The 24801-nt window shown below is 46.4% G+C and overlaps 1 protein-coding gene across 1 annotated transcript in view; it reads right to left on the bottom strand.

Annotated features, from left to right (window-relative positions):
- Nucleotides 1-24801, bottom strand: part of ADAMTS16 (ADAM metallopeptidase with thrombospondin type 1 motif 16) — a 975864-nt gene that overhangs the window by 368566 nt on the left and 582497 nt on the right. Inside the window, exon 13 of the mRNA XM_086965269.1 lies at nt 3409-3581. Within this exon, the coding sequence (XP_086821395.1) occupies nt 3409-3581 (173 nt within the window). The remainder of the gene's footprint in view (nt 1-3408; nt 3582-24801) is intronic.

Below are 24801 nucleotides of genomic sequence, written 5' to 3'. Positions count from 1 at the left end.
CCCAAACCCAAAAATCTTTGAAACTAGACACCCAGGGGAGTCCAGGGAGGTATATCTTGTGTGGACCCCCCAAAGTTTTCCTACCCAGAATCCGCTGCAAACATCAAATTTGGCTGAAAATCAAGTTTTTCTCAAATTTCTGTGTGGAAATGTTGTAGGATCACCGGGCTGACACAAATTTCCTACCACCCAGCATTCCCCCAGGTCTCCCAATAAAAATGGTACCTCACTTGTGTGGATGGGTCAAGTACCCACAACAGGCAAGGGCCCAAAGCGTATTGTGGAGACATCAAAATTACCTAATACAAAAGGCTACCTGGTTTTGGAAGGGGGGGCTGCATTTTTGGCCCCCGGCTCGGCAGCCTTCTAGGGAAACCTACCTAACCCACAAATTTCTGAAAACTAAACTCCCTGGGGAGCCCAAGGAGATATGGCTTTGATGGATCCCCCAACGTTTTCCTACCCAGAATCCCCTCCAATCCTCAAATTTAGCTGAAAAAATCTAACTAGAATCAAATCTAATTAAAACCAGCAGTTCAGCCTTTTTTAGTACAAGAAACTTTAAAAGTGATTATACATGATCTTGTACAATATTTTACAACTGTGTAAGATAAGGAGGAAAAGAAATGAGAAGAGTAGCTTTAAGTATGTGTGTATGATATATTTCTATAGCGTTAATCTAGACAAAAGGCACTGAAGCACTGCACAGAATCAAACACAAACATAAAGCTTAAGATCTATGTCTATCTTGAATTGTCCCACACACCTGTAATAAGTATGCAACAAGATGGAAGTCCAATGTTTTGTTAAGGAACCCAGAGCGTCCGCCTCCCACACTTCTGGTCAGAACCCACCAACATCTTCTGCGGCGTCCCCCAGGGCTCTTCCCTCAGCCCGACGCTGTTCAACATCTACATGGCCCCCTCGCACAAGTGGCCCACCACCACAACCTCAACATCATCTCCTACGCCGACGACACCCAGCTCATCCTCTCCCTCACCAAGGACCCCCACACCGCCAAAACCAACATGCACGAGGGCATGAAGGCCATCACCGACTGGATGAAGAGCAGCCGTCTGAAACTGAACTCGGACAAGATGGAGGTCCTCATCCTCGGACCCACCCCCACAGCCTGGGACGGCTCCTGGTGGCCGACCGCGCTAGGGACAGCACCGACACCATTCGACCACGCACACAACCCAGGATTCATCCTCGACTCCTCCCTCTCCATGTCCAAACAAGTCAACGCCGTCTCCTCCTCCTGCTACAACACCCTACGCTTGCTCCACCGGATCTACATATGGATCCCGACCGAAACACGAAAAACGGTGACACAGGCCCTCGTCAGCAGCAGACTGGACCACGGCAACGCACTCTACACAGGAATCCCAGCCAAACACCAACGGCGGCTACAACGCATCCAAAACGCCTCCGCTCGACTGATCGTCAACGCCCCCCGCCGCAGCCTCATCACCCCCCTCCTGAGAGACCTGCACTGGCTCCCCATCGACAAGAGGATCACCTTCAAGCTCCTCACCCACGCACACCAGGCACTCCACAACGCCGGACCGCCTACCTGAACAGCAGACTCAGCTTTTACACCCCCACCCGCCAGCTCCGATCCGCCAGCCTCGCCCTCGCAGATGTCCCCCGCATCCAACGCACGACCGCCGGCGGCAGATCCTTCTCTTACCTCGCCGCCAAAACCTGGAACCCCCTCCCCACCCACCTACGTCAGACCCAAGACCTACTCGCCTTCAGAAGACTCCTCAAAACCTGGCTCTTCGAGCAGTAGCAGCATCCCCCCCACACCTCAGCGCCTTGAGACCCTCAAGGGTAAGTAGCGTGCTTTACAAGTACCTTGATTGATTGATTGAAGGATAAACACTGAACGTGGCCAAAACACAAACGCTAATTGTAGGAGAATTGATTGGCTGGGTGATTGTGTTACTTTATTCATAGAATATCTTACCAGGATTTGTTCCAATACGTTCACTATACTAGTACCATATTGTTTTTAAAAGAAGTACTGCTGTTCTGTGGAAAAAGGGCAACTTACATTTATGTTTAACGGATGGGGTCAACCAGGTCGAAATTATTATTTTACCTTACTTCTTCTTGTTAGGCAGATTACATCCTCTTTTATCTGGGGATATAGGATATCCTGATAGGCTTTACAATTCCTTAATCCTCCTGTTTTAATGAAGGCCGGGCCTTCTCTGAGACCACATTCTACTTCATAATATCTTGGGTACGCATTTGACCTTCATCGTTCAGGGAATAATGCTTGCAGGTTATTTGCATAATCTTCTATTATCCCTATGGACATGGCGTTACTCTCAATTGCTAATGTTTTTTCTAAAGTGATGTATAAAGCTGACTTTGCTTTTTTGAAACAATAGTCTGAACTGATGGAACATACAATTCCAACAGTCCATGGGGGAGCTGTCTTTCTAAGAACAAGTCAGGGCTACCAACTATGTTTAATAATGTAAAATTGGATTTATGTCCTCTTTTGAATTAATCCCACAATTGTATATAGGCCTAAAAATCTTCCCAACACCTATTAACAGACAAAGGAATTCATTCGTTGCATACACGTTATCCATTTCGAAAATCTGTTTCTTCAGTATGTGATACATCGGGATGATCAGGCCAGGTGGTTTAATAAAATGTTTGACTGACTTGGGATAACAGTATATAATGAAAAATGCTACAAAATATGTTATGTACTTTCATAATAGAAACAGCTTCCCGGCAATTGATTTACCACTTTCAGACACTTCTGTTCTTATCACACATCACTCAAGACGAAGCATGCATAAACTGAAACTGGCATAAAGGAAATTCATTGGATTACTGTCGCTACAATTCTATCAAAGCTAATAACATCATGTTTTACTAGCCCTTCTCTCGCTGCCTACTGGAGCTCCATTCAGCGGGTAATCCGCTGTTTACAATACAAATGACTATCTCTCATGTTAAGGCAGGGATGCTGGGTCTTTCCACACAGTCATTCGGGGACTCAGATACTTTTGCTATCATCATAGCCCACTTTTTGAGTGTGGCTAGCCTATGAGGCCCTCTACAACATTTTGTATTTGTTATTGTTCCTTGTTTTTTTTAACTTTGGTAATTTCATGTTTTTTCTTTCTCTGTCTCATCTTGTGTCATTCTGGTATTTTTACACGTTTTTGTTTTCACCAACCGCAAACACCCTTGAGAAAATAAATACATTCATAAAATAAATAAATACATTAATAAATAAATCATTTAAACGATTGTAATATCTTTGTCTGCACAAGTAAGCAGGCAGTCTACGACTGATAAAAAGGAATGTTTTCATGGTGTTCGGCTCCAGAAATTGACACGTGGTTACCCAATGGACAGAATTAATTGACTTTTTACCTTCTACTTTGGTGTAAGGCTTCCAGTTGTAGTACCATCCTCTGAATGCCTTGCTATTGTATTCTGCGCACTGCTGGGCCCGAAAATCAACTGTGTTTTTAGGGCAGTTTTGAGTATTGCAAAGTTTGAACATACGATGGGAGCCATCACAGAACTTCCCACCATGTGAAGGACTGAAATTATAAGATAAAAAGAAACATCTTAAACATTCAAAAAATCAAACATGAACAAAAGGGCCTATGCAAAAATCAAGATATAAAGTCTTGAAAAAAATGCACTTGACTTCTGAGATGAAAAACACTTTAAATATTATAGAACGTTACGTTACACCTAGTTTAACATTTATAAGAAAATACAATATTTCCCACAATCGTCTAAGTCATTTCAATCTCTCTCTATGGCATAATTTCAAAGGGTTTTGTCAAACTGAAGGCGAGGATGCCGATTAGCAATGAGAAACACAAATGTTTCTGAGGTTCATCTTTAAAGTTCAAAATCCTGCCTCACCATCTCGTATTAAAGGTTAGTTGTCAGCCAAATACAGAAAATTCCCAAGCTTGTTCTACAATCAGATGAGTTTCTGATCTATTCCTAGTCTGTAAATCTTTACAGTCTTTTGCTCTATCAGAATACATTTCTGTATGCACAGTATTGATCCATGACCACACAATCTTACCTGGTGGTCACATTACTTCTGTTTTTTACTATTGTTCAGTGACACAGCAGGTCAGTATTGAATTCAAGGATGTCATTTAGTGGTCATCAGATTTTGTAAATAGCTACCTGTAGAACATCTCTTATTTGTCCAGGTACTACACAGGTATATCCATAAAAAGCTTCAGTCAAAGAGATGATACAGTAAATGTCATAATTATCCATAATGTAAAAAAAAACACCACTTATAATTGTCAGTTATGGGGAACTATACAACCTCAACTCCCATCAATGCACTGCACATAGCTTTGTATATGAAGTCACAAATTACATCCTCAATGACATCACTAGTGACATCACATACCAACTTGCTACTGACATCATCAACGTCATCACTGGAGCGTTCAATGCCCTTAGAACTCAGAGACCACTGGGTTCCCCTTCTGGCTGTACCCAGGGGCTGTAGGTAAAGAAAGTTACCTTTAAATACATGTAGCAATATAGTGTACTACTGAGTGCAACTTGATAAAGAATTTGTTGGGAGGAAAGGATGTTATAAATACCATCAGAGGCCAAACATATGCTATAGACTTTAACTGTAGGTGAAACTGCATGATCACTTTCAACATAGAGGATTCGCCACACTAGACAAATATTGGACAAAGGCTGCATTTCCAGCATCAGCTAAACAGATGTGGAAAACGGATACCATTTGTGACTTCTGTTAGGTCATCTATGAAGTAAAACGTGAAGTGATATTCAATGTCACAAGGGATACCACTGAGTCATTTCTGAAGTAATTGTGTGTGTGTGCATATGTACATGCATCTGCGCAAATACGTGAAATGGCTGCTATAATTACCCTCAGTAACATCACATACCCTCTGAGGCGATAGGGGTTTACCAAATGTCTAGGAAGCCTGATCCCTACCACATTTTCAGAAGTAACACTGACTATGTAAAATTATATTTAGCTTTATTTAAATTATAGTTATCTTATGTGGCTATGAAAACTTCTCAATCATGTACTCTTTGCCCCATAAAGGGCTACACGGAAAGCCCGTTTTTATTGAAGATTTTCATGAATCAAAACAGGGTACAACATAAGACACTGGTAGCTTAACAAAGCATTCTCCACATCACCATTTTTGCAGTATTACAGCAATAAGAGTCAATATGACACTGTAAACATAGAGCAGCCAGCACCGCCCGGAAAGTCAGTTTTAAACAAGTAGGAGCAGGAAGCCATTGAAGCAAAGATTTCACCCTGTCAAGCAAGGAATTGTCCAATAAGATCAACTGTAAGTTGAAAAAAATCTAAACAGACAATTTCCTATGCACTGCCCAAATACACATACTAGAAAAGACACACCTGTGAGGCCAGTTGCGCTTTACATTTTTATGGGGGTTCCAGCTAGATGGAAGATTCTTGCCATTTCTGAGAAGGCCTCAGTAGGGACCATTTCTACTAAGCAATTTTGAGGAAAACCAAGTTATCTTACAGGAGCTCCCTTTACCTGCACTCAACTGCATTATGTTGTCTCTAAACTTTCTATAAGTCCCTTAACATATCTTTGGGAATGTGAGCTATGTGTAAGCTGCCTTTACCCATTACCAAACACTCACAATGCAGTGAGAAAATCTAATTCTCTTTTTGAAGAATTTAATGTAAGCAACAGCATTTTTGACCACCACAAAAGCCACAAAGGTGAATAAATATTTCAAATTCCCTAAGGTTTTATATGGATATGGATGTTTCCAGCAATAAGCAAGGAAAACAAGTGACCAAAATAATTATTCTCAAGATACACCTAGATGTCAAAACTGTTCATTTCTTTGGACATAATGCAAGTCACAAAAGTGTAGTCGACGAGTACTATTGGTGAGTGTCCTGAATTGGGATATCTGACTCAACTGTACAATTTAGAGCCCAAATAATTACCTCAAGTAAGTTAGTCAAAAATGTGTCTTCCTCAGATTAGGCATGAGCAAATTTTGCGAATCTCGCGTTCGTGAATTTTTGCGGATTTGCGAACTCGCAATCCGCAAAATCCGCGAATTCTCGCTAATTTGCGGATTTTTTTTTTTATGTTCGCACGGGTTTCTGCAAGTTCGTGAGGGTTTTGTACAATTTCGCAAATTGCGAAATTGTACAAAACGCGTGCGAACTTGCAGCAACCCGTGCGAACACAATTATATGAAGAGAAAGAAGCTCCTGGCCACAGGAACAGCACGGGGATTGCGCTCATGAAAGTCAAGGATGCAAAGGCCTCTACCCAGCATCACAGCTGATTTTCCACAGTAGATTTGGGAAGAGGCACACCTGTCCCGCCTCGAAGACGCTCATGATTGTTTTTGGGCTAATGAATGAGTCACTGGTTTTGAGCATCAACTAGTTCGAGCGACCATGCAAAGGCCGCCCTCTACCCAGCATCACAGCTGATTTTCCACGGTAGATTTGGGAAGAGGCACACCTGTCCAGCCTCGAAGACGCTCAGGATTGTTTTTGGGCTGATGAATGAGTCACTGAATTTGAGCAACTAGTTCGAGTGACCATGTGTGTGTTACTATGCAATCGCCCTGAAGGGCGCAGGGGTCCCTTGAGTGACCTGTGTGAGGCTGTGCCTGTAACTATTTTACAATGGCGCCAGCAAGCTGCCAGCGCCGTTGTAAAATAGTTACAAAGTTAGCTTGCACAGGAAGCACTTAGATAAAATAAAGCAGCACCTGCTTCGTTTTATCTAGTGGTTCCTGTGCAAGCTAACTTTGTAACTATTTTACAACGGCGCTGGCAGCTTGCTGTTGTCATTGTAAAATAGTTGCATGAGTGGGGGTTCAACTTTTGAACCCGTTACGCTCGCGGATTTTTTTTTGCGGATTTTGCGGGAAATCCGCAAAATTCGCGGATTGCGGATTTCCCAAAAATCCGCAAAATCCGCGAGCGTAACGGATTTCCCGCTCATGCTTACCTCAGATTTCTTCCTAGGTACAGGCATACTTCTCAGGGGATGCCCCAAAAATAATAAATCTTATCCAACACTTCAAACCCCTAATTTGTTCACAATATGTTTATTGTAAAGTCTCCCATTAAACAAAATCTTCCTATCAGGTTGGGATTCAAATACATCCTGCACATTAAAGAGCAGGGGCCAGGTAAGGTGCCATTTCCCACTCTGTGCCACAGTGCACCCTTAGCTAGGTGCACCAGGCACATAATGGGACAGTGCACCCTATTACGTTTAACGTGTCGACCTCTACAAGAGGCTTGTATATCAGAAATAATGAATCCCACTAACCTCTCAAAAGCAACAAATTGCTTCACCAAGTATCTTGCAGGCATAACATGTCAGAAAAAGGCAACATTATGTGATAACTAAATATTAGCTACCCAGCCAGTCATGCTCCACAAGATCAATTGACTAAGGGGTTCCAAATCATTTAGGGCCAGATGTAGGTCGGTCGGTAACGGCCGAAAATCGGTATTTTCGGCCGTTACCGACCGGTATACATGATTTGGCATGTAGGTGCAATATTTTACAGAATCGATAACTTTACCGATTCGGTAAAGTTACCGATTCTGTAAAATACTGAGTCGGTAATTTTACCGATTCGGAGCCACCCATATGTAGGTGGGACTCTTCAGAGTCCCAGGAGCCTTAACGAATCGGTATTTTACCATCAAATCCAATTTGATGGTAAAATACCGATTTCAGGTGTGCATGCACATGTGTGCATGCACACCTAGCCATGTGACAGGCAGACCTGCCCTTAGGGCATGTATGCCCTCCACATGGCACCCAAGCCCGTTTTGGGGGTGCCAGGGGGTGTCAAAGTGACACCCCCTGCACCCTTGTGAATTCGGTATTTACCGATTCGGTAAATACCGAATCAGTAATGCCCATTCATTCCTATGGGCTTCAAAGCCCATAGGAATGAATGGGCATTACCGATTCGGTATTTACCGAATCGGTAAATACCGAATTCATCCGATTCGGTATTCCAGCACATCTGGAATACCTACATGTCGGACCCATTGATTTACCGATTTTAAATTACCGAATCGGTAAAATTCGGTAATTTAAAATCGGTAAATCAATTTTACCTACATCGGGCCCTTGAAGTGTACTTCATAGGCGTAATAGGTATTTTTGCTTGTCCTTCTGTAACAGCAAGGACCAGTCTTCCAGGCCACTACCATTAGAATTGTATTCATTGGTTGCTAATACCTAGCTTAGTATTTATTATGTTTGGTCTCTCATTGCATTTTCACATTGCTTTTTGTGGCTCTATGTGAGGTTTATGGACCCAATTTTTTGTGGAGATAGTGGTCCACTATTTCCTTCTTAAAGATGATGGAAGCAAATTCTTGGTTTAACATACCTTCAGGCAAAGAAAATATAGGTAGCCTGTATAATGAGACCTTTAATTCTCAATCCCTCACAGTGAGAAATCCATTATATCTCAAAATTTGATTTGCTATATCCATAGGGCCCAATGACTTTTCTTAGGCTCAGAAAGATATAGTCTTAATGGAGCAATAAACTCACCAGACACATTATTTTTAGAGAATGAGTAAATATTATGAATATAGCACGTTACAACGCGTGCTTTACTATGTTGCATTTCACAACGCAGTTTTTACAACGACTGCGTTGTCACAAAGCAATGCCATTACTACGTAAGTAATTACATCGATTTGCAGTAGATGGCGCCGTAACATTAGGAATATATAATTTACTATTCAAACTCCAGCCTACGCAACAGTAGGGAAGGTGTTGGAATAGTGAACTATACTATTCCTTATGTTAGAGCGCCATCTACTGCAAGTCGATGTAATGACTTGCGTAGTAATGGCATTGTGTTGTAACAACAGGGTCGTTGTAAAGACCGCGTTGTAAAGGCATCGCAGTCTAATGATCGCGATGCAAAGGTTGTTTCCCAAATATTATTATCTCAATCCAAATGCCATGGGGCCCTTGGTAGATACTTTGGAATCACAGCCATCTCTCCTTTTTCCACTTTCCTCCTTTCAGATGACTTTGGATTTCAGAGGGAGTTATTGAAGACAATCTAAAAGAATCCTCCTAATGCCTCCCCCATTATTAAATATGAAAGGATTATAGGGCTAGAAGATATATGAGTTTAAGACAAATCAACACACTTGCAGGTTACTTGTCTGAAATTATTTGTAACTGACATATTGTGTGAAAATCAGGGTATTCTACTCTAGAATGCAATAAACAAGTCTACCTTTCCCGGAGACCAATTAAAAAGCCAAGTCTTCCGGTCCAGTGAACGTTTTCGGAATGGGATTGAGGATCATTTGTGCATAGAGAATTGTCTTTCCCATTTTCCTTTTTGCCCTTTTAGCTTGAAGTTATTTTTGCCACTCCATTGGCATCAACCACTGACCACTCTAGTCCTGCTATTTTGATATCACACCCCGTTCTTTAACACAACCTTACATGGCATCCACTAAATTGCCCCCATCACTTTTTGAATGGTGTATTTTCCCCTTATACCAAGATAATAAACTGTATTGGATTAGCAAACACGTAAATGATTTTTTCCATACCAGCTAATTGTGTCTTTCTTTGTATCCAGCGGTTTCTATTTAGCCTAACTTTACATTTTCTTATTTTGTAAAATGACTCTGCTGCTGATTATCAGTGCTTTTGCAACCAAAGCCATTTTTCATTGATGGAGGGCCTACACTTTTGAGGTGTTGTTAAACATCACCATTCAAATATTAATGTCAAAATCAAAGCACAGTTATTCTCTCATTTACATACTCCCAGTAGCACTTTTCTGCTAGGCAATAAATTGAAAGATGCGTTAATCCTTGTTGATCTGAGGCAAATCTCCAGCAGTTATCCATCTCTATCAGCTCTAATTTTTAAAGTTTCATGGCAGTCATATACAATCTCAAGAGGATTTTCTTTTGGAGTAGACTTATTGTGAGATCAAGAGTTATGAACTGCAGACAAGTTCTGCATTTGGACCATGAATCATTTGAACTTCATTAGCAATATTTTGACTTGAGTCTTGTTTACATTTTTCAAGCAATTGATCTGTGGTGGAGTATGCTTTTTAGTAAATATGTGATGCCTTGAACAGATTTCCCTCTTTGTAGCCATTTAAACAGCAAGCTTTCCGGAAATCAGAATTTGTTTACCCTATCTGGTTGAAATAAGCCAAATTCACGTATTATTCTCTAAAAAGGGACTAGTCCTATATCAATCCATATCAATCCATATTAATCATAAACTTTAGATGACAGTTATTTTCCATTTATTCCATTATACAATTCTGTATGGATATTTTATGTGAAAATTACACTATGAAGGGGCAAATACATAGCTATCCAGATTTATATCAAATTTCCTAGCCAGATTCTTCACCTAATACTTTGTAATATAATGAGAATTAGTCATATTCCGTGTTTTGCTATGTGTTTTGAGAAAACTGAGAGCACAATTCCTGGTTTCTGTATTGTGTTTTGATATATACACTCGGCTAGGTCTTTCTGATAACCACACATAAAGCGATGACATACTTTTTCAATATATAAGCTTGATAACATTTTTCCAAGAATCTAAATCCTCTTTTAGGTGTAGGAATTTTGAGTTTCGCAGTGCAAAACATTACTTTGTTTCCTTTACTTCAAATGAATGTCAAAAAATGTTTTTTAAATTTGTTTATACCTAGAGTGGGGGCATGTAACTACTAAATTACTCAGCATACTGAACACCTCAGGAATATTGGCATTGCAATTGCATTCATTCTCCCCCACATTCCTAAACTCAACTTGCCCATCTGCTGAAATCTCTTTTGATTGTTCAACCAGTAGTTTTGAACTATTTTGTTGCATGTACATAACCTTGTATCGATCATTTCTCAGAGCAACATTTTTCCTCAATAACTACAAGGATTATACCGACTTTTGATATTCAAGATGAAATATCTTTGTGCAATTCAGCTTTGTATGCTCCTCAATTGACGAGCACAGTCTTGCATCATCTCAAACACCTTCTGTTAGACTTGACATCTTTTGGCGGGTTTCCCCTGAAATTTTGCTTTCTGCCCTTCCGGTTTTGACTCTGTTTTTGCTGGCGTAGTTGTTCTGCGCACTTTTCTCACTGCTGACCGGTGGTAAAGTGCAAGTGCTCCTGTGGTAAAGTATGTTATGAAATGGTGTTTCCATGAATGGCTGTTTGGTTTTCTTGTCAGCCCCTAGTAAAGTGCACTGAGTGTGCTAGGGCCTGGGAATCAAATTCTACGCGTGGGCCTGCAGCACGGATTGTGCCAACCAGGTGAGTAGCCCGGAAAAGGTACCTCAGACCTACCATTGCAGAGTCTGCACGCAGTTTGTAACAGTCATGTCGACTTGGCCCGTGCACACACTGGCCAGTCCTTAACCCTCCCTTTTCTTACATGTCAGGTACGCCTAAGGTAGGCCCAAAGCACCCCTGTGGGCAGGGTGCAGTGTATGTGAAAGGTAGGATATGCCCTGGTGTGTGTGTGGCATGTCCTGATAGTGAATTACAGCCTGTTTCATTTTTCACTATTGCAAGGCTACCTGTTCCCCATAGGATACAATAGGAAGTTTGTTTATAATATTTTATAAACATAACTGGCCCTGGGAACTAGGTTGGAAAAAAAATGTGTATGCCTGAACTAGAATCTAACGATGCATCTTTTAGTAAAGGTGATTTTTACATTCTGTGTGAAAATATTACCTTTAGGACGTAGGTAGTTTCTTGCTCAGTCATCTTGTGTGCCTCTGCTGGAATGTGGATTGCCTGTCTGGGATTTGGATGACAGATGACTAGGAAGCAAGGGTGGCTCCCGATATTTTAGGTAGGTCAGGAACGAGCTGAATAGACCTTGGCTGGGATGGGGGAAGAGGGAGGAGATTTCCTTGCACCTGAAAAGGCTTGGTCTGCCTCTGACAATGCCGTCTCCACCCCCTGCAGGGAAATCACACCAGAGGAGGCAGAACTGGTTCTGGCTGGGTACAGACACCCTCTGCCTAGAGGATTCAAAGGATTTTTGGATACAAATACTGGGGCCCAGACCCCTGAATTTTAGAACTCTTTTGGATCAAGAAGACTGCCTGGAGAAGCTGTGAAGAGGGACTACCACTTTGCTGAGTGCTTTGCTGTGTTGGCCTACATTGGCTGCTTCTGTCCTGGGCAGTGAAAGGACTGGACTGAACTTTCTGCAATCTACTTTTGTAAGTTTCTCAAAGGGCTTGAGGTAGAGCTTGCCCCCTGTTCAAGAAGTCTCAGTAACAGCAAAGACTTCAAGCTCTTCTGCCCTCAGCACTGGGAACTGTGTGTTTTGTGCTGCATCTACGATGTCACTGCCGACTCCGTGTCCTAAAGGCACTGCAGAGGGCACCACCACAATGCCACACCGCAACCCTGGTCTCACCGACAATGCCTGCTGACGCCGCCACCGAGCCGTTGCTCGCACCGCGACCTGTGGGCACCACACTCCGCACTGCCTCGCTTCACAACGACGCCTTGGCCTCCCAGCCGCAGCCGCTCCATGCCAAAATCGATGCTGAAATCGGTGCACTGCTTGCACCGTGGTACGAGGGCACCGTGCTTAAAGTTACATGACGCACTGCCCTCATCCCGCACCGCAGCCATTGCCTACCGACGCCGGCACCATTGACTTCCGTTCATCAGCGGATGACAGTGCTTCAGCAACAACGACGCCGCTGCTTGCACCGTGACCTGCAATCACCATGATGAGCACCGCCTTCACCTCGCACCACAACCCTGGTCTCACCAATGACGCCATCTAATGCTGCCAGAGAGCCACTGCTTGCACCATGACTTGAGGGTACCACACCGCTACACTTCGCACCGCAGCACCGGACGCCTGCCGATGCCAGTGCTCCTGATCCTAAAAGAAAGGAGCTCGACCTGCAATGCGAGTGACTTCAAGGGCCTCGGAGCCCGTCATCTCTAACAGGTATTGTGCGTGGGTCTTGTGGGTCTTCCCAACCCCGTAGCTGGTCCGAGACACCACGACCAGCCTGAACTGTTTGGATTTGTTTGCTCGGGATGCCGTGATAGCCCCCGATGGAGCTATGAACATAAAGAAAATGTTTTTTTAAAGTGTATTTTGATAACTGTCGTTTTTTATTGGCTATTTTTCTAAACTGGTGTGGTGTCCTTTTGTAGTGCTTACACTGTATTACTGTAGATTATGTGCAAATGCTTTACACACGGCCTCTAAGATAAGCCTGACTGCTTGTGCCATGCTAGCAAGGGGGTGAGCAGGGGTATTTTAGGAGTGTAACTCCCTTATCCTGACTAGGAAGACGGGTCCCTACTTGGACAAAGATGCAAGCTCTTGCCAACTAGAGACCCCCATTTTTAACTCCTTCCATTATGAAAACCCACTTCTGATCTTCTCAAGACTATTAATGGCTTTAACTTCTTTGTGGGTGACTGATCAAATTTAATGTTACATAACATTTCTGGTCCTCAAGTCAGTGAGTGAAGTGTCTGTAAAATACAACTTCTGCTAATATTTCAAAAAATACTCAACCGATTTATTGCAAAAAAGAAAAGGATTTCAGTTTAGACCATCTAGGATTTTGAGTTGGAAACATGAGTTTTTGGGGCTGTAGTATAACCTTTGACTTACTTGAGCACTGTGCGCAAAATGCTTAGAATAAATCAAAATGTGGCATAAAATGCTTTTGGAGCAATTTCCACCACATCAATTTAGCTCAAGTAGCCAACTATCACATAATGATTTTCCTAAGTCATATTTAATGGAACTGCTCAGGTTTTCTTTTTTTCTGAGACAGATACAGATAGGGGGTGAATCCGTGATCATTCGTCTGTCTCTGGCACAATCCCACTAGACTCACCACTGTACCGTTTCATATTCAGTATTTAGATGAAATCAGTGATGAACCCCACTAGTAAGTATCATTTGCATTACCATACTCCTGCAGATGATACCAGATACCTATAATGGTCAATAGGAATCAACCACAATTTGAAAGGCTTCATGGATGTATGGAGGAGATCAAGAGTTGGATTTCACATAGCTGGATAGAGATTGCCTCAATCTTTTACTGTCACACTCCGTCATGTTCGAAACTAAACTCACCAATTTCCAGCGACCAAACTGCAATAAAAACTTCTTTGTTTTGAATGCATTTTAAATTCAAATGGTATTTTTACTTCATCAGATTCCAAAATTATTTGGTCTAGGGGATTTGGGGAATTTCCCAGTCAAGTGTATCTCATATTACTAGCAAGCATTGGCAAAGCCAATGGGTCTTGTCTTTGGACCTCTTAGATTTGCCAATAGTTTTAATAATATGGAAAAGCATCCGTGATGCTGTGCCACATGGCTAAAAAAAAAATTGAAGCATTTTATAGGTTCGTGCTCTATGTGTAAGCGCCTACAAAAAGACCCAGTGGGTGGAATGAGCAAAACTGGGGGGTGCCGATGGGGCAGCAGCAAAATGTGGGGTGAGAGGGAAAAGCAAAATGAAGGTGTGGATGGGAAGCTCAGCATGGGGGCAGAATCAGCAAAGGGGTGTGGGCGGGGGGCCAAAGCAACTCAGGGAGGAAGTCAGAAGCAACCAACATGTAGGTGTGGGTGGGAGAAAGCAATTGGAGGGATGCAACAGAGGCATCAAACAGGTGAAAGAGAACAGCATGAAGTTGGAGGAAGAAAATACATGGTCTGGAAGGCCATTGGAGAGAAGAATGAGAGGAGCAAAGAGCGTGGCAGAGGGAGGAGAAGCACATGAAGGAGACAGCAGGAAACACATACACCAGTAGAGTACTTAAACAAAAAGAAAAAAGTAGCAACTGAAAAAGTGAGCCGTTGAAGGACATTTTAAGCAGGCGGCCAGCACAGCTAATGAGTGGGGGGGGGAGACTTTCATGCGGGGGCACGGGCTGCATTGAAAAAAATAAAAAAAGATAACACCTTGTCCCTGCTGGGACCCGCATCTTCTCTCCTGCTCACCTGTGTCCAACTCGAGGTGGGAACAGGAAGCAGGCAGCCAGGCTCCAACCCTTAAGTGCAATGCCATGTTGTGATTGTTCTGAGCGCCGTGACACGGCGATCAGCCAGGGGCAGTACGGGTGGGCATGTTCTCCATGCAGGCTGCAATGTGGACCGCATGGAAAATGGTGAAAGTGTGCATGACTGTTTTGGGCAATGTGTGCAATGATTGTTTGGTCGGCCGAGAGGGCCGACCAAACAATCATTGCACACAGGAGTGTTCTACCATTCCTCCCCTGCAGCTCCACCCCACCCCTTCACCCACACTGCCACCCCATGAGGACAAACTAAAATAATAACATTCCGTTATTATCATTTTATTTTTTCCTTTCTTTTGCAGCTTTCTGGCAGTGGGCGACACTCTTCCGCCTTAGCGGAGGAGCCGCCACTTATTGTAAGGTATCCTTGCTCCATGGGTTGGACAAACAAAAGACGAGAAAGGAAAGCCAAGAAACCTAATGAATAAGCAGCAAGCAAATGATACTGACGATGAAGCAAATCAAGGGTAAAATGTGTGGGCTCTTAGTCCACTGTAAGATAATATGTCGAGCAACAGACTGCGCATGAGCTGTCTTTGGCAAGGTCTAAAAAATGGGCTAGGCATTGACTGTGAGTGTACTGCTCCGTTTTTGCATGCATCACAGTGTGTTTCCTTGTAACTTTAAAATAAACCCACGCTCTGGGAAGAGGGGGTTCTTCAGCAGAGATTAGCCTGCCCGAACTGGTTTACATCTGTCGATTTGTCTTATGACAGCATCTTCATGTCCAGCATGCTTTGGTCTGAAATAGCAAACTAAATTGAGTTTGAGACTAAATAGCCCGCGCTGGCCTGCTATGAAAAGCAGTAGCCTGAGGTAGCCCTGTGTTATTAAACAGTGGTATGATGATGTCGTCTCTTTTGAGCATGACTCACTAAAGTGTCTGTCTCCCAAGTTCATCTTTAGTTCTGTCTTTGATCTGGGAAACATCCCTCTTATTAACCAATTTGGAAACTTGAGCATTGGCGTAACATTCTGTTGATGGATTGATGACTTGACTTAATGTGTGCCAGCCAGTGCCTCGCACATCAAAGCTGTGTCAGCGTTTCTTCATTAAATTATTTTAAACCAGACAAGCACGTAGTGTAAGTTGGTATTTGCGGCCCAACTCTCAGGCCCGTGAGCCTGTTGGGGATGTGGATCACAGTTCACCTCTGAGGCAGGTCAACCCATGTATGCAACCAATAGTACAGATGCCAAGCAACAAAAGCAATAAAGGTATGTTTAGCCCGTTCTGAGGGGTTATAAAGGGCTCTCTAATCTTTTTCTTCATTGTGTAATCATAACCACGCTGCCTCTCTCTTTTCATGCTAATTGGGCGAATCCTAAACATAGTTCTATGCTTTGTGAACATTAAAAAGTGTCAGTTCAGAAGAGATATGCCGGGGTGAGATATTTATTAGGCGTGGAATACACCTCCTATTTCGAGGTTTACTTAAGAAATGCGTTACAGGGAGTCGGCATTTTTCGTACCGAAATCGAAACGTTTTGTCTTTAAACAGTGACATTACCCAACAGGCCCAGACCGGGAACAAAAGCAGAACAGGCCCAAAACTTCACTTCAGCACTTCTCCGATACATCTCTCGCTCTCTCCCTCTCCCACCCCCCCTTTGCCGGGCCCTATTACGTAAAAAATAGATTAAGTAAACTGAAAACCACACCTGAAATAATTCCGGAATGACGGCTCTCTCAGAAACGCACACACAATCAAACAGTGCCAGAATGCGTAACCACTTTTCCTACCCTGTCTTAAGAGGGCAAGAGGATACATAATAAGCAATGGCAACTTCTGAACATAGGCACACAGCAACTACAAGAGTCTTCCTTTGCCTTCTTAGGGTTCTTAGTATACGAGATGAAGTTATTTTCACCACACTAAGAACCCAATTTAACACCACACAAATCAAATTATGGAATATGACCCCTGTCGTTGGACATTTCCCATGTGGCACATATAGGATATGCAGACTCAACATGCAAACAAAAGAAATTGACTTGGGACTAGTAATATCCTACTGTAACAGTTGGAATGTAATCCGCAGAATACCACGATCCTGCAATTTATAATAAATAATGATGACAACCAGCAAAATCAAGGTAAGATTCTACAACATAAAAGCACCATCAGGTGTGCAAGATTACCACCATTCTAGTACACCATTAAACTAGAATGAAACACACTGCAGAACAATTAAGTAGGGAAATTAACGATACACTTGAGAAGCACAGGAAATTTGAAAGCAATTACAAAGATTTTACTTGAAAAAGAATAGAAATGGATATATAAAATATCTACGAATAAAAGAAGACTGAAAGACGAAGTCAATTGGAATGCATTAACTTAACAGGGATGATTCCATACAATAACTTTTGACACAAGACGAGGCCTCAAAAACAGCTGTATTGTAATGCCACAAACTATAATACTCAAAGTTAAGTCTTCAAGACTTAATGGAACCAACTGTTATCTAAGATACAATATAATGGCCATACTGAACAGAGATCGCTTTAAAGATTCCAAACGCAGTGAGACAGCCTATATAAAAACCTTTAAAATGGCTTGAGGCATGGCCAAGATGGCGGGTTGAGTAGACGCTCTTTCTGTGAGCTCCCGCGATCCGTGGGCCCTGGCACCGTTTTCATTCGCTGATCCCCCCGGATCGAGCGGCCCCGGATGGCTGGTGCTACCGTACATGCAGCGGCACTGCCCGGACCCCGGAAGCGACCAGCGGAAACAGTGGTGTGGCGCTGAAGTGTCCCCGAGGTGAAGGCCGGCGGGGGAGAGGTCGGACTCCCAAGAGACCGGGGACCGCCGACGTCTGGAGGGCCCGGGACGCACTTGGTGCCGCAGCAGAACCCGGCGAGAGAGTTGTGGACCCAGCGAGATCCGCTTGAAGATTTCGGTGATAGGACGTGGGTCGGAGCGAGCCGGAAGGGGAGCCGGCGGAGGTCCGCTGTACTGGCCCGGAGATCGAGCGGCCTGGTGGGCTTCTATTTGTGCGCAGCTCCCGGGGCCCCCTCATCGGAGATCCTGCCCAGGAGGAGGGGCCGCGGGTGAGTCGGGGGAAACCAGCGGGTGCTAGGAGGAGCGGAGGCACGGGGAGCAGCTATCGCCTTGGCCAGGCTAGGGGGCGGCCCTTCCCTTGGACGTACGGAACGGGGCCGCTACGCAAACCCGCGGCTCTGTCCGGAAGTAGGCCCCGGCTTGCGCACATTCCCCGGCAATTTGGACAGGCACCCTCCTAGAGGCTCCATCCCGGTCATATAGCGCTATTGACCCCAACGCTACGAGGCAAGGGGGAAAGACTTGGTCGGCAGGGACAGAGGGGGAGGGGCCGGAGGTGGAGCCCCTCGCTTCTGGTCTGTGGAGCCAGAGCTCAGCTTCAACAGGGGTTATAGCCTGGGCTGGTGTCTGTTGCCCTGATCCCACTGAGACTCACCTGCCGAGAGGGGTGGCCCGCCCGGCTGCCGTCACCATCCAACCTCTGTTTTGCTCCTGCATCATGGCTGAGGGGACCTGATGTGCTAGGCGGACTGTAATTGCTTTCCCTACACGGACGCACCTGCTATCCTGGGGTCCCGCAGCTCGGGGTGCAATTGGACGACGCCATCTGTGGGGGAGCTGTGTTGCCCGGACCTTGTCAGTCACTTTGGCCTTTGGAGTGGCTACGCTGGGCAGACCTTGGCGAGCGCAATCCCTCCTGTCGCGCTTCTCTGCCCCCACCATGGCAGGCAACAGAGGGAGCAAAAAGAACGACCGCACCATACCGGAGATGCTGGGCAGGGGCGCCCCGAGACAGGATAGGGGCAAGTCAGGCCCGAGCCCCCCAAACACTTCGCGTGGCGCAGAAGGAGGAGAACCTCCGGTGACCAGGTCTTTCCTGGAATCCTTGTTCAGCTCCCTCAGGGAGGATTTCCAGACGTTAAAACAGGAAGTGGCCGGGGAGGTCCGTGAGGTGAGGCGGGAGGTGGACTCCCTGGGAGAGAGAGTGAACACTATGGAAGAAGCCGGCCACTCCCGTGATGAGGAAATTACGCAACTGCAGCAGGAGGTTCTACGGCTCCGGGATCAACAGATTGCCCTCCAGGCCCATGCCGAGGACCTCGAAAACAGGTTTCGGCGCAATAACATTCGGGTTCGCGGAATTCCATCTAACGAGGAGGGAGAGGACATAGCCGCCTACCTGAGGGACATGTTTCGAGAGGTCTTGGGCGAACCTGGAGATTTCCCGATTAGAATTGATAGGGTGCACAGAGTGGGCATGCCACAACGGGCTTCGGCGCCGCCCCCGGATATACTTGCTTTCCTGCCGGACTATCCTTTGAAAGAACGGATCCTCCGCGAGGCACGGCGACAACACTCCCTGCGCTTTCGGGGTCATCAGGTGGCCTTGTATCAGGACTTGTCCGCGATTACGCTGCAGAAGCGTAAGGCATTCAAAATAGCCACGGATTTTCTACGAGAACACGGCACACAGTACTCTTGGGGCCACTCCTTCCGGCTCATCTTTCGCTGGAACGGGACTCTGCATCAACTCCGGTCCCTCCAGGACGTGTGCGGAGTGTTGGGAATCAGCGCGATGGATGAAGACGCTCCCACGCCTCGCGGTCGGCGCAGCACCAGGGATGGTTGGCAGTCCCTTCAGGGGCGGCGATCACCACCTCAAACCACGAGACCCGACTCACCCACTATCAGAGCGGAGATGGACGGCGCCATACGGGAGGTGACCAGAGAAACGACAGCTGGTGACGTGGCCTTGACGGCCTGAGCATACTCCGGGGGGAGATCGTCTTAGCCTCATCAACATTGCAGGTGCGAGGGTTCCGGGGAGGGGGGGCGGCGAGAGGGAGTGTGTGGTGGCTGGACGTCCACTTAAGTAACTTTCCACGGACTTGTCCGATACGGACCAGACTGGGACAATGGTGTTTTCTGAACAGTTGGGTGTGTGGGGGGAGGGCAGGGGAGTTGGGAAGAGAATGGGGTCTGGGAGTTGGGGGGGGGAGGGTTGTCCAGTGCACAAGGTGGTCCCTAGATTTACAGGCTCTATGCATGCTTCTTGGTTTGCCCGGACATACATGCTGCACGCACATTTGCGCTTCCGTCTTTGATTTGCTGCCTCTAGTACCGTGCAGAACCCCTGCACTTCCCGCCCTGCTGGGGTGGGGTCTTGATGCTTTCCACTACACTTTTTCATATGCCCCCTGACACTTGTAAGGTTGTGACCCTGAATGTCCGGGGCTTGAATAATCCTGTTAAGAGAAGGGCGGGGCTTTCGCTTCTGGAGAATACCCGCGCGGATATCTGTCTTCTCCAGGAGACACATTTACTGCCGCAGGACACGCACAAGCTCCGCTCTCATAAGTTCGCGTCACAATTCTTTTCCTCTTGTACCACTAAAACAGCTGGGGTGGCGATACTGGTGGCCCAACACTTCAAGGGGGAAATACTCCACAAATTCACTGACCAGAAGGGTAGGTTACTAGCATATCGGTTCAAGATAGGGGGCCTTCCATTTACGATCGGGTCCCTGTATAGCCCTAATGAACGGCAGGATCGTTTCTTGCAGGTTGCGATCGAGGACATTACCTCTACACAGGATAGGCATATCATACTCGGGGGGGATTTTAACATGGCCTTTGATTCTGCACTGGACAGGTCGGCGCAACGCTCTCCGCAAGTCGGGGAATTCTCCGCGGACTGTAGGGCTCAGTTGGGGGAGGTGGACCTCCTTGATCTGTGGCGACACATGCACCCCGCGGATAGGGACTACTCGTACTATTCCCACGCACACAAAACGTATGCGAGGCTGGACCACCTTTTAGTTACCTCCCCGGTGCAGGCGCTGGCCTCAGGGTCGGAAATAGGTGTGCTATCCCTTTCGGACCATGCGCCAGTCGAGGCCACGTTGTGTATGCCTCTGGCGGTTCCCCGCCCCAGGACGTGGCGCCTCCGAGACACGCTGCTGCATAGGAAGGAGGTGGTGACCCACGTTGAGAGGGCGATTCGGGAATATTTATCCCACAATGATAATTCGGACACCAGCCGGGCCACACAGTGGGCAGCCCTGAAGGCTGTTATTCGAGGGGAATTTTTAGCGATCTCCTCGGCTGACAATAAGGAGCGGCAGGCAAAGAGAGATGAACTTACGGATATGGTCCGAGAGCTTGAGCAGATACATCATAGGACGGGGGCCCCCAGGATTTGGCGGCAGCTCAAGGAAGCGAGGAAGCTCCTGGCGGCTCTGGACCTCGACCGGGCGGAGTATGCTGCCCTCCGGCTGCGTCACACCTTTTATACAGGAGGGGACCGTTGTGGCAAACTGCTAGCTCATAGGCTCCGGGTGACACGTCAGAATCAACTGGTTAAGGAGATCTCTAGCCAGATAGGGACGATGGAGACAGAGTACGCTCATATAGCGGCCGTCTTCCGCGGTTTTTATAAGGATCTTTACCCGGGGGAGCCCCCGGATGAGATAGCCATGGCTGCTTACTTGGATTCGGTCACCCTGCCTTCTCTGGATCCTTTGCAGACGGAACATTTAGACGGGATATCCGGATAGAGGAGGTGGTTGCTGCTATTGCCAGACTTAAACATGGCAAAGCGCCGGGCCCGAACGAATACACTGCGCTCTATTATAAAACGTTTTGCACGACGTTAGCCCCTATTCTTACGCACCTCTTCAACTCATTTGCTGAACCCGGAGCCATTCCACCTGATCTTCTCCGGGCCTCTATCACAGTCATCCCTAAGCATGGAAAGGACCCGAAGTATTGTGGGTCTTACAGGCCGATCTCCCTTCTGAATATTGATTTGAAGTTGTACACGGGGATTCTGGCCGCCCGATTGGCTCTTCACTTGCCCGGTCTCATCGATCCTGACCAAGCGGGTTTTGTCCCAGGGAGACAGACGGTGGACAATAAGAAACGGATCGTCCACCTGCTGGAGAAGGCCTCCCGGATTCCGGGAGAACGAATGATGCTGGCGGTGGACGCGGAGAAGGCATTTGACCGGGTGCACTGGCCTTATTTGGAGCGGGTTCTAATGAAGGCAGGTATAGGGGAAAAGTTCCGATCTATGATTTTTAACTGTTACAAATAGCCGTCGGCGGTGGTCCGTGTTAACGGGTTCGTCTCTGAGGCCTTTGACATCGAACGAGGCACTCGGCAGGGCTGTCCGCTCTCGCCCCTGCTTTTTGCTCTTTACATGGAGCCATTCGCCCAGCGGGTGCGCGTCAACCCGGCGGTGACCGGAATCCGGATGGGAGGCTTTACACACACTATCAGCCTTTATGCTGATGATGTGATCTTATCGATTGACGAACCCCGGACGGCTCTACCGGCCTGTATAGAGGAACTGGACTCCTTTGGCGTAGTCGCAGGGTTCAAAATGAACATGGGGAAGTCGGTGGCTCTGGACATCTCACTCGAGCCGGCTACCAGAACCTATTTGCAAGACCAGTTTCCCATGCTTTGGTAATCGGGGGCAGTGCCCTATCTAGGGATCCAGATTGCTCCCACTTTAATGGCTATGGTGTCGGCCAACTATCAGGCCCTGGGCGCAACGATTAGGGAGGAACTAGGCCGGTGGAACAGTGGAACCTTCTCCTGGCTGGGCAGGATAGCTGCTATCAAAATGACAGTCTTGCCCCAGGTACTTTACCTTTTTCGGGCCCTGCCTCTCCAACCACCAGTCGGGTGGATCCCGCAACTGCAGGCAGACGTCTCGCGCTTTGTCTGGCAAGGGAAGAAGCCTAGAATGTGCAGAGCCCTCTCGCTGTTGGCCCCTGAGGCGGGTGGTTTGGGAATCCCTGATTTCCGCAAGTACTTTCAGGCAGCGCAGCTGCGTTATCTTGTAGAATGGAGTAGGTGGGAGTCCGATAAGCACTGGCTCTTCCAGGATCAGGCGGTGGCGGGGATACCCTTGCAGGAAATCCCTTTCTTACGTCGACCTCACCGGTCCAAGAACCTATACGCCTCTTTTGTTACAAGAGTGCCCCTACGAGTGTGGGATGCTACCTGCACTCCATCTGGCCTCACTACGTTCCCGTCGCCGCTCACCCCGCTGGTGGACAATCCTGACTTTACCCCGGGAATGGAAAGGGGGGCGTTCACGCACTGGAGACAGGCGGGATGTAGGGCCCTGTGTCACTTGTATGGCCCGAGGGGGTTATCCCCTTTCTACAGTTCCGCCAGGAATTCTCACTCCCGGAGATCGAGTGGCACCGCTATCTGCAGGCTCGACATTGGGCCCTGCAACCACAGATGAGGGAGGCGGCCGATCGGCTCTTTCTTCCATTTGAAAAGTGGCTCCTGTCGGGGACGTCGGACTCCAAACTGATCACTGATCTTTACAAGCTACTACAATCGCCCTCGACACACCTTTATCACCCCGGAAGGGAGCGTTGGGAACGGGAGTTGGGGAGGATATTGAGTCCTACGGAATGGGAGCACATCTCTTATAGAGCGAGGCACTCAGCATACCACATGGGTCTCACTGATACACTGACCAAGATCTCCACCTACTGGTATTACACACCAGAACGAGTCCACGAGTTCGATCAAAGCAAGGAGGACACATGTTGGCGTGGGTGCGGACACAGGGTTACGCTCACACACATTCTATGGGATTGCCCGTTTCTGGAACCTTATTGGAAGGAAGTGTTGGATGAAATTGACTCTCATTTTAGCATTGAATTGCCACGCTTTCCCGCTTATACCTTGTTAGGGCTTCCAAATGGACTGATGTACCCCCTCAGATCCCGTAGGGGCAGGCAGATAGCCATAGCTTTAGGATCCGCAGTTCAAAACATTTTGATACATTGGCACACCGCTACGATACCATCTGTCACAGGTTGGCTCCATGGGCTGTGGCATGTGCTAGGCATGGAGAAATTGTCTCTCACGGTGGCGGGTGATATAGGGCAATTTCATGAACTATGGCAACCGTTTCATTCCTTATTGCTCACGGAGTTCAGGGAGCTCACCTGCCCCAAGTACCTCCGCCTCTTGCGGCTTTCGAACCCAGTAACTTCTGCTCATTGACTTGGTGGTGGACTCACTCTCCCTGTAGGGCGTAGCTTAGATGTGCTTTTTGGTTAAGGACTGTGCACTGGACGTAGGGTAAGGGAGGGGGGAGGGGGAGATTGGGCAGGGGGAGTTGGGGTGTTGGGGTTGTGGGGGGGTTTACAAAGAAAATGTCATTTCATGCTGTGGCAACGCATACCGTATATCACTGTGATGGCATAGCCCATAGAGACTGCACCTGCTCATTTGTTGCTGAGATCTGGGCTTTCCCGCCATGCTTTTCCGCTTTTTGGAGATGTGTTTGTCCCAGTATGTTGTGCTGAATAAAATCCTTTAAACCTAAAATGGCTTGAAGCTAACTACAAAGAAAAAAAAATGCCTGGAAGAAAGCTAAAACTCCCAGAAGACTTTGAGGAGAGGATTCATGAAACAGACTTGTGACACTGTGACGTTACTGTCCAGTATCAGCAAAAAACATGGTTACATCAAGAACCGTTTGCAAAAACTGCGATAGCAGATGTCTTTATCTAAGAAAGGTTTCTTCAAATTAGTACTGCTAGATAAGTACTTTAGATGAATTTCCAAAACTTCCTTCTTCAGTGATAGAAGAGTATCCCAATTATC

This window comes from Lissotriton vulgaris, chromosome 4_1 (genome assembly GCF_964263255.1).
Source record: "Lissotriton vulgaris chromosome 4_1, aLisVul1.2, whole genome shotgun sequence".
NCBI lineage: Eukaryota > Metazoa > Chordata > Amphibia > Caudata > Salamandridae > Lissotriton > Lissotriton vulgaris.
The sequence above is the reverse complement of the archived record's forward strand: the minus strand, read 5'-3'. Positions and strand labels throughout refer to the sequence as shown.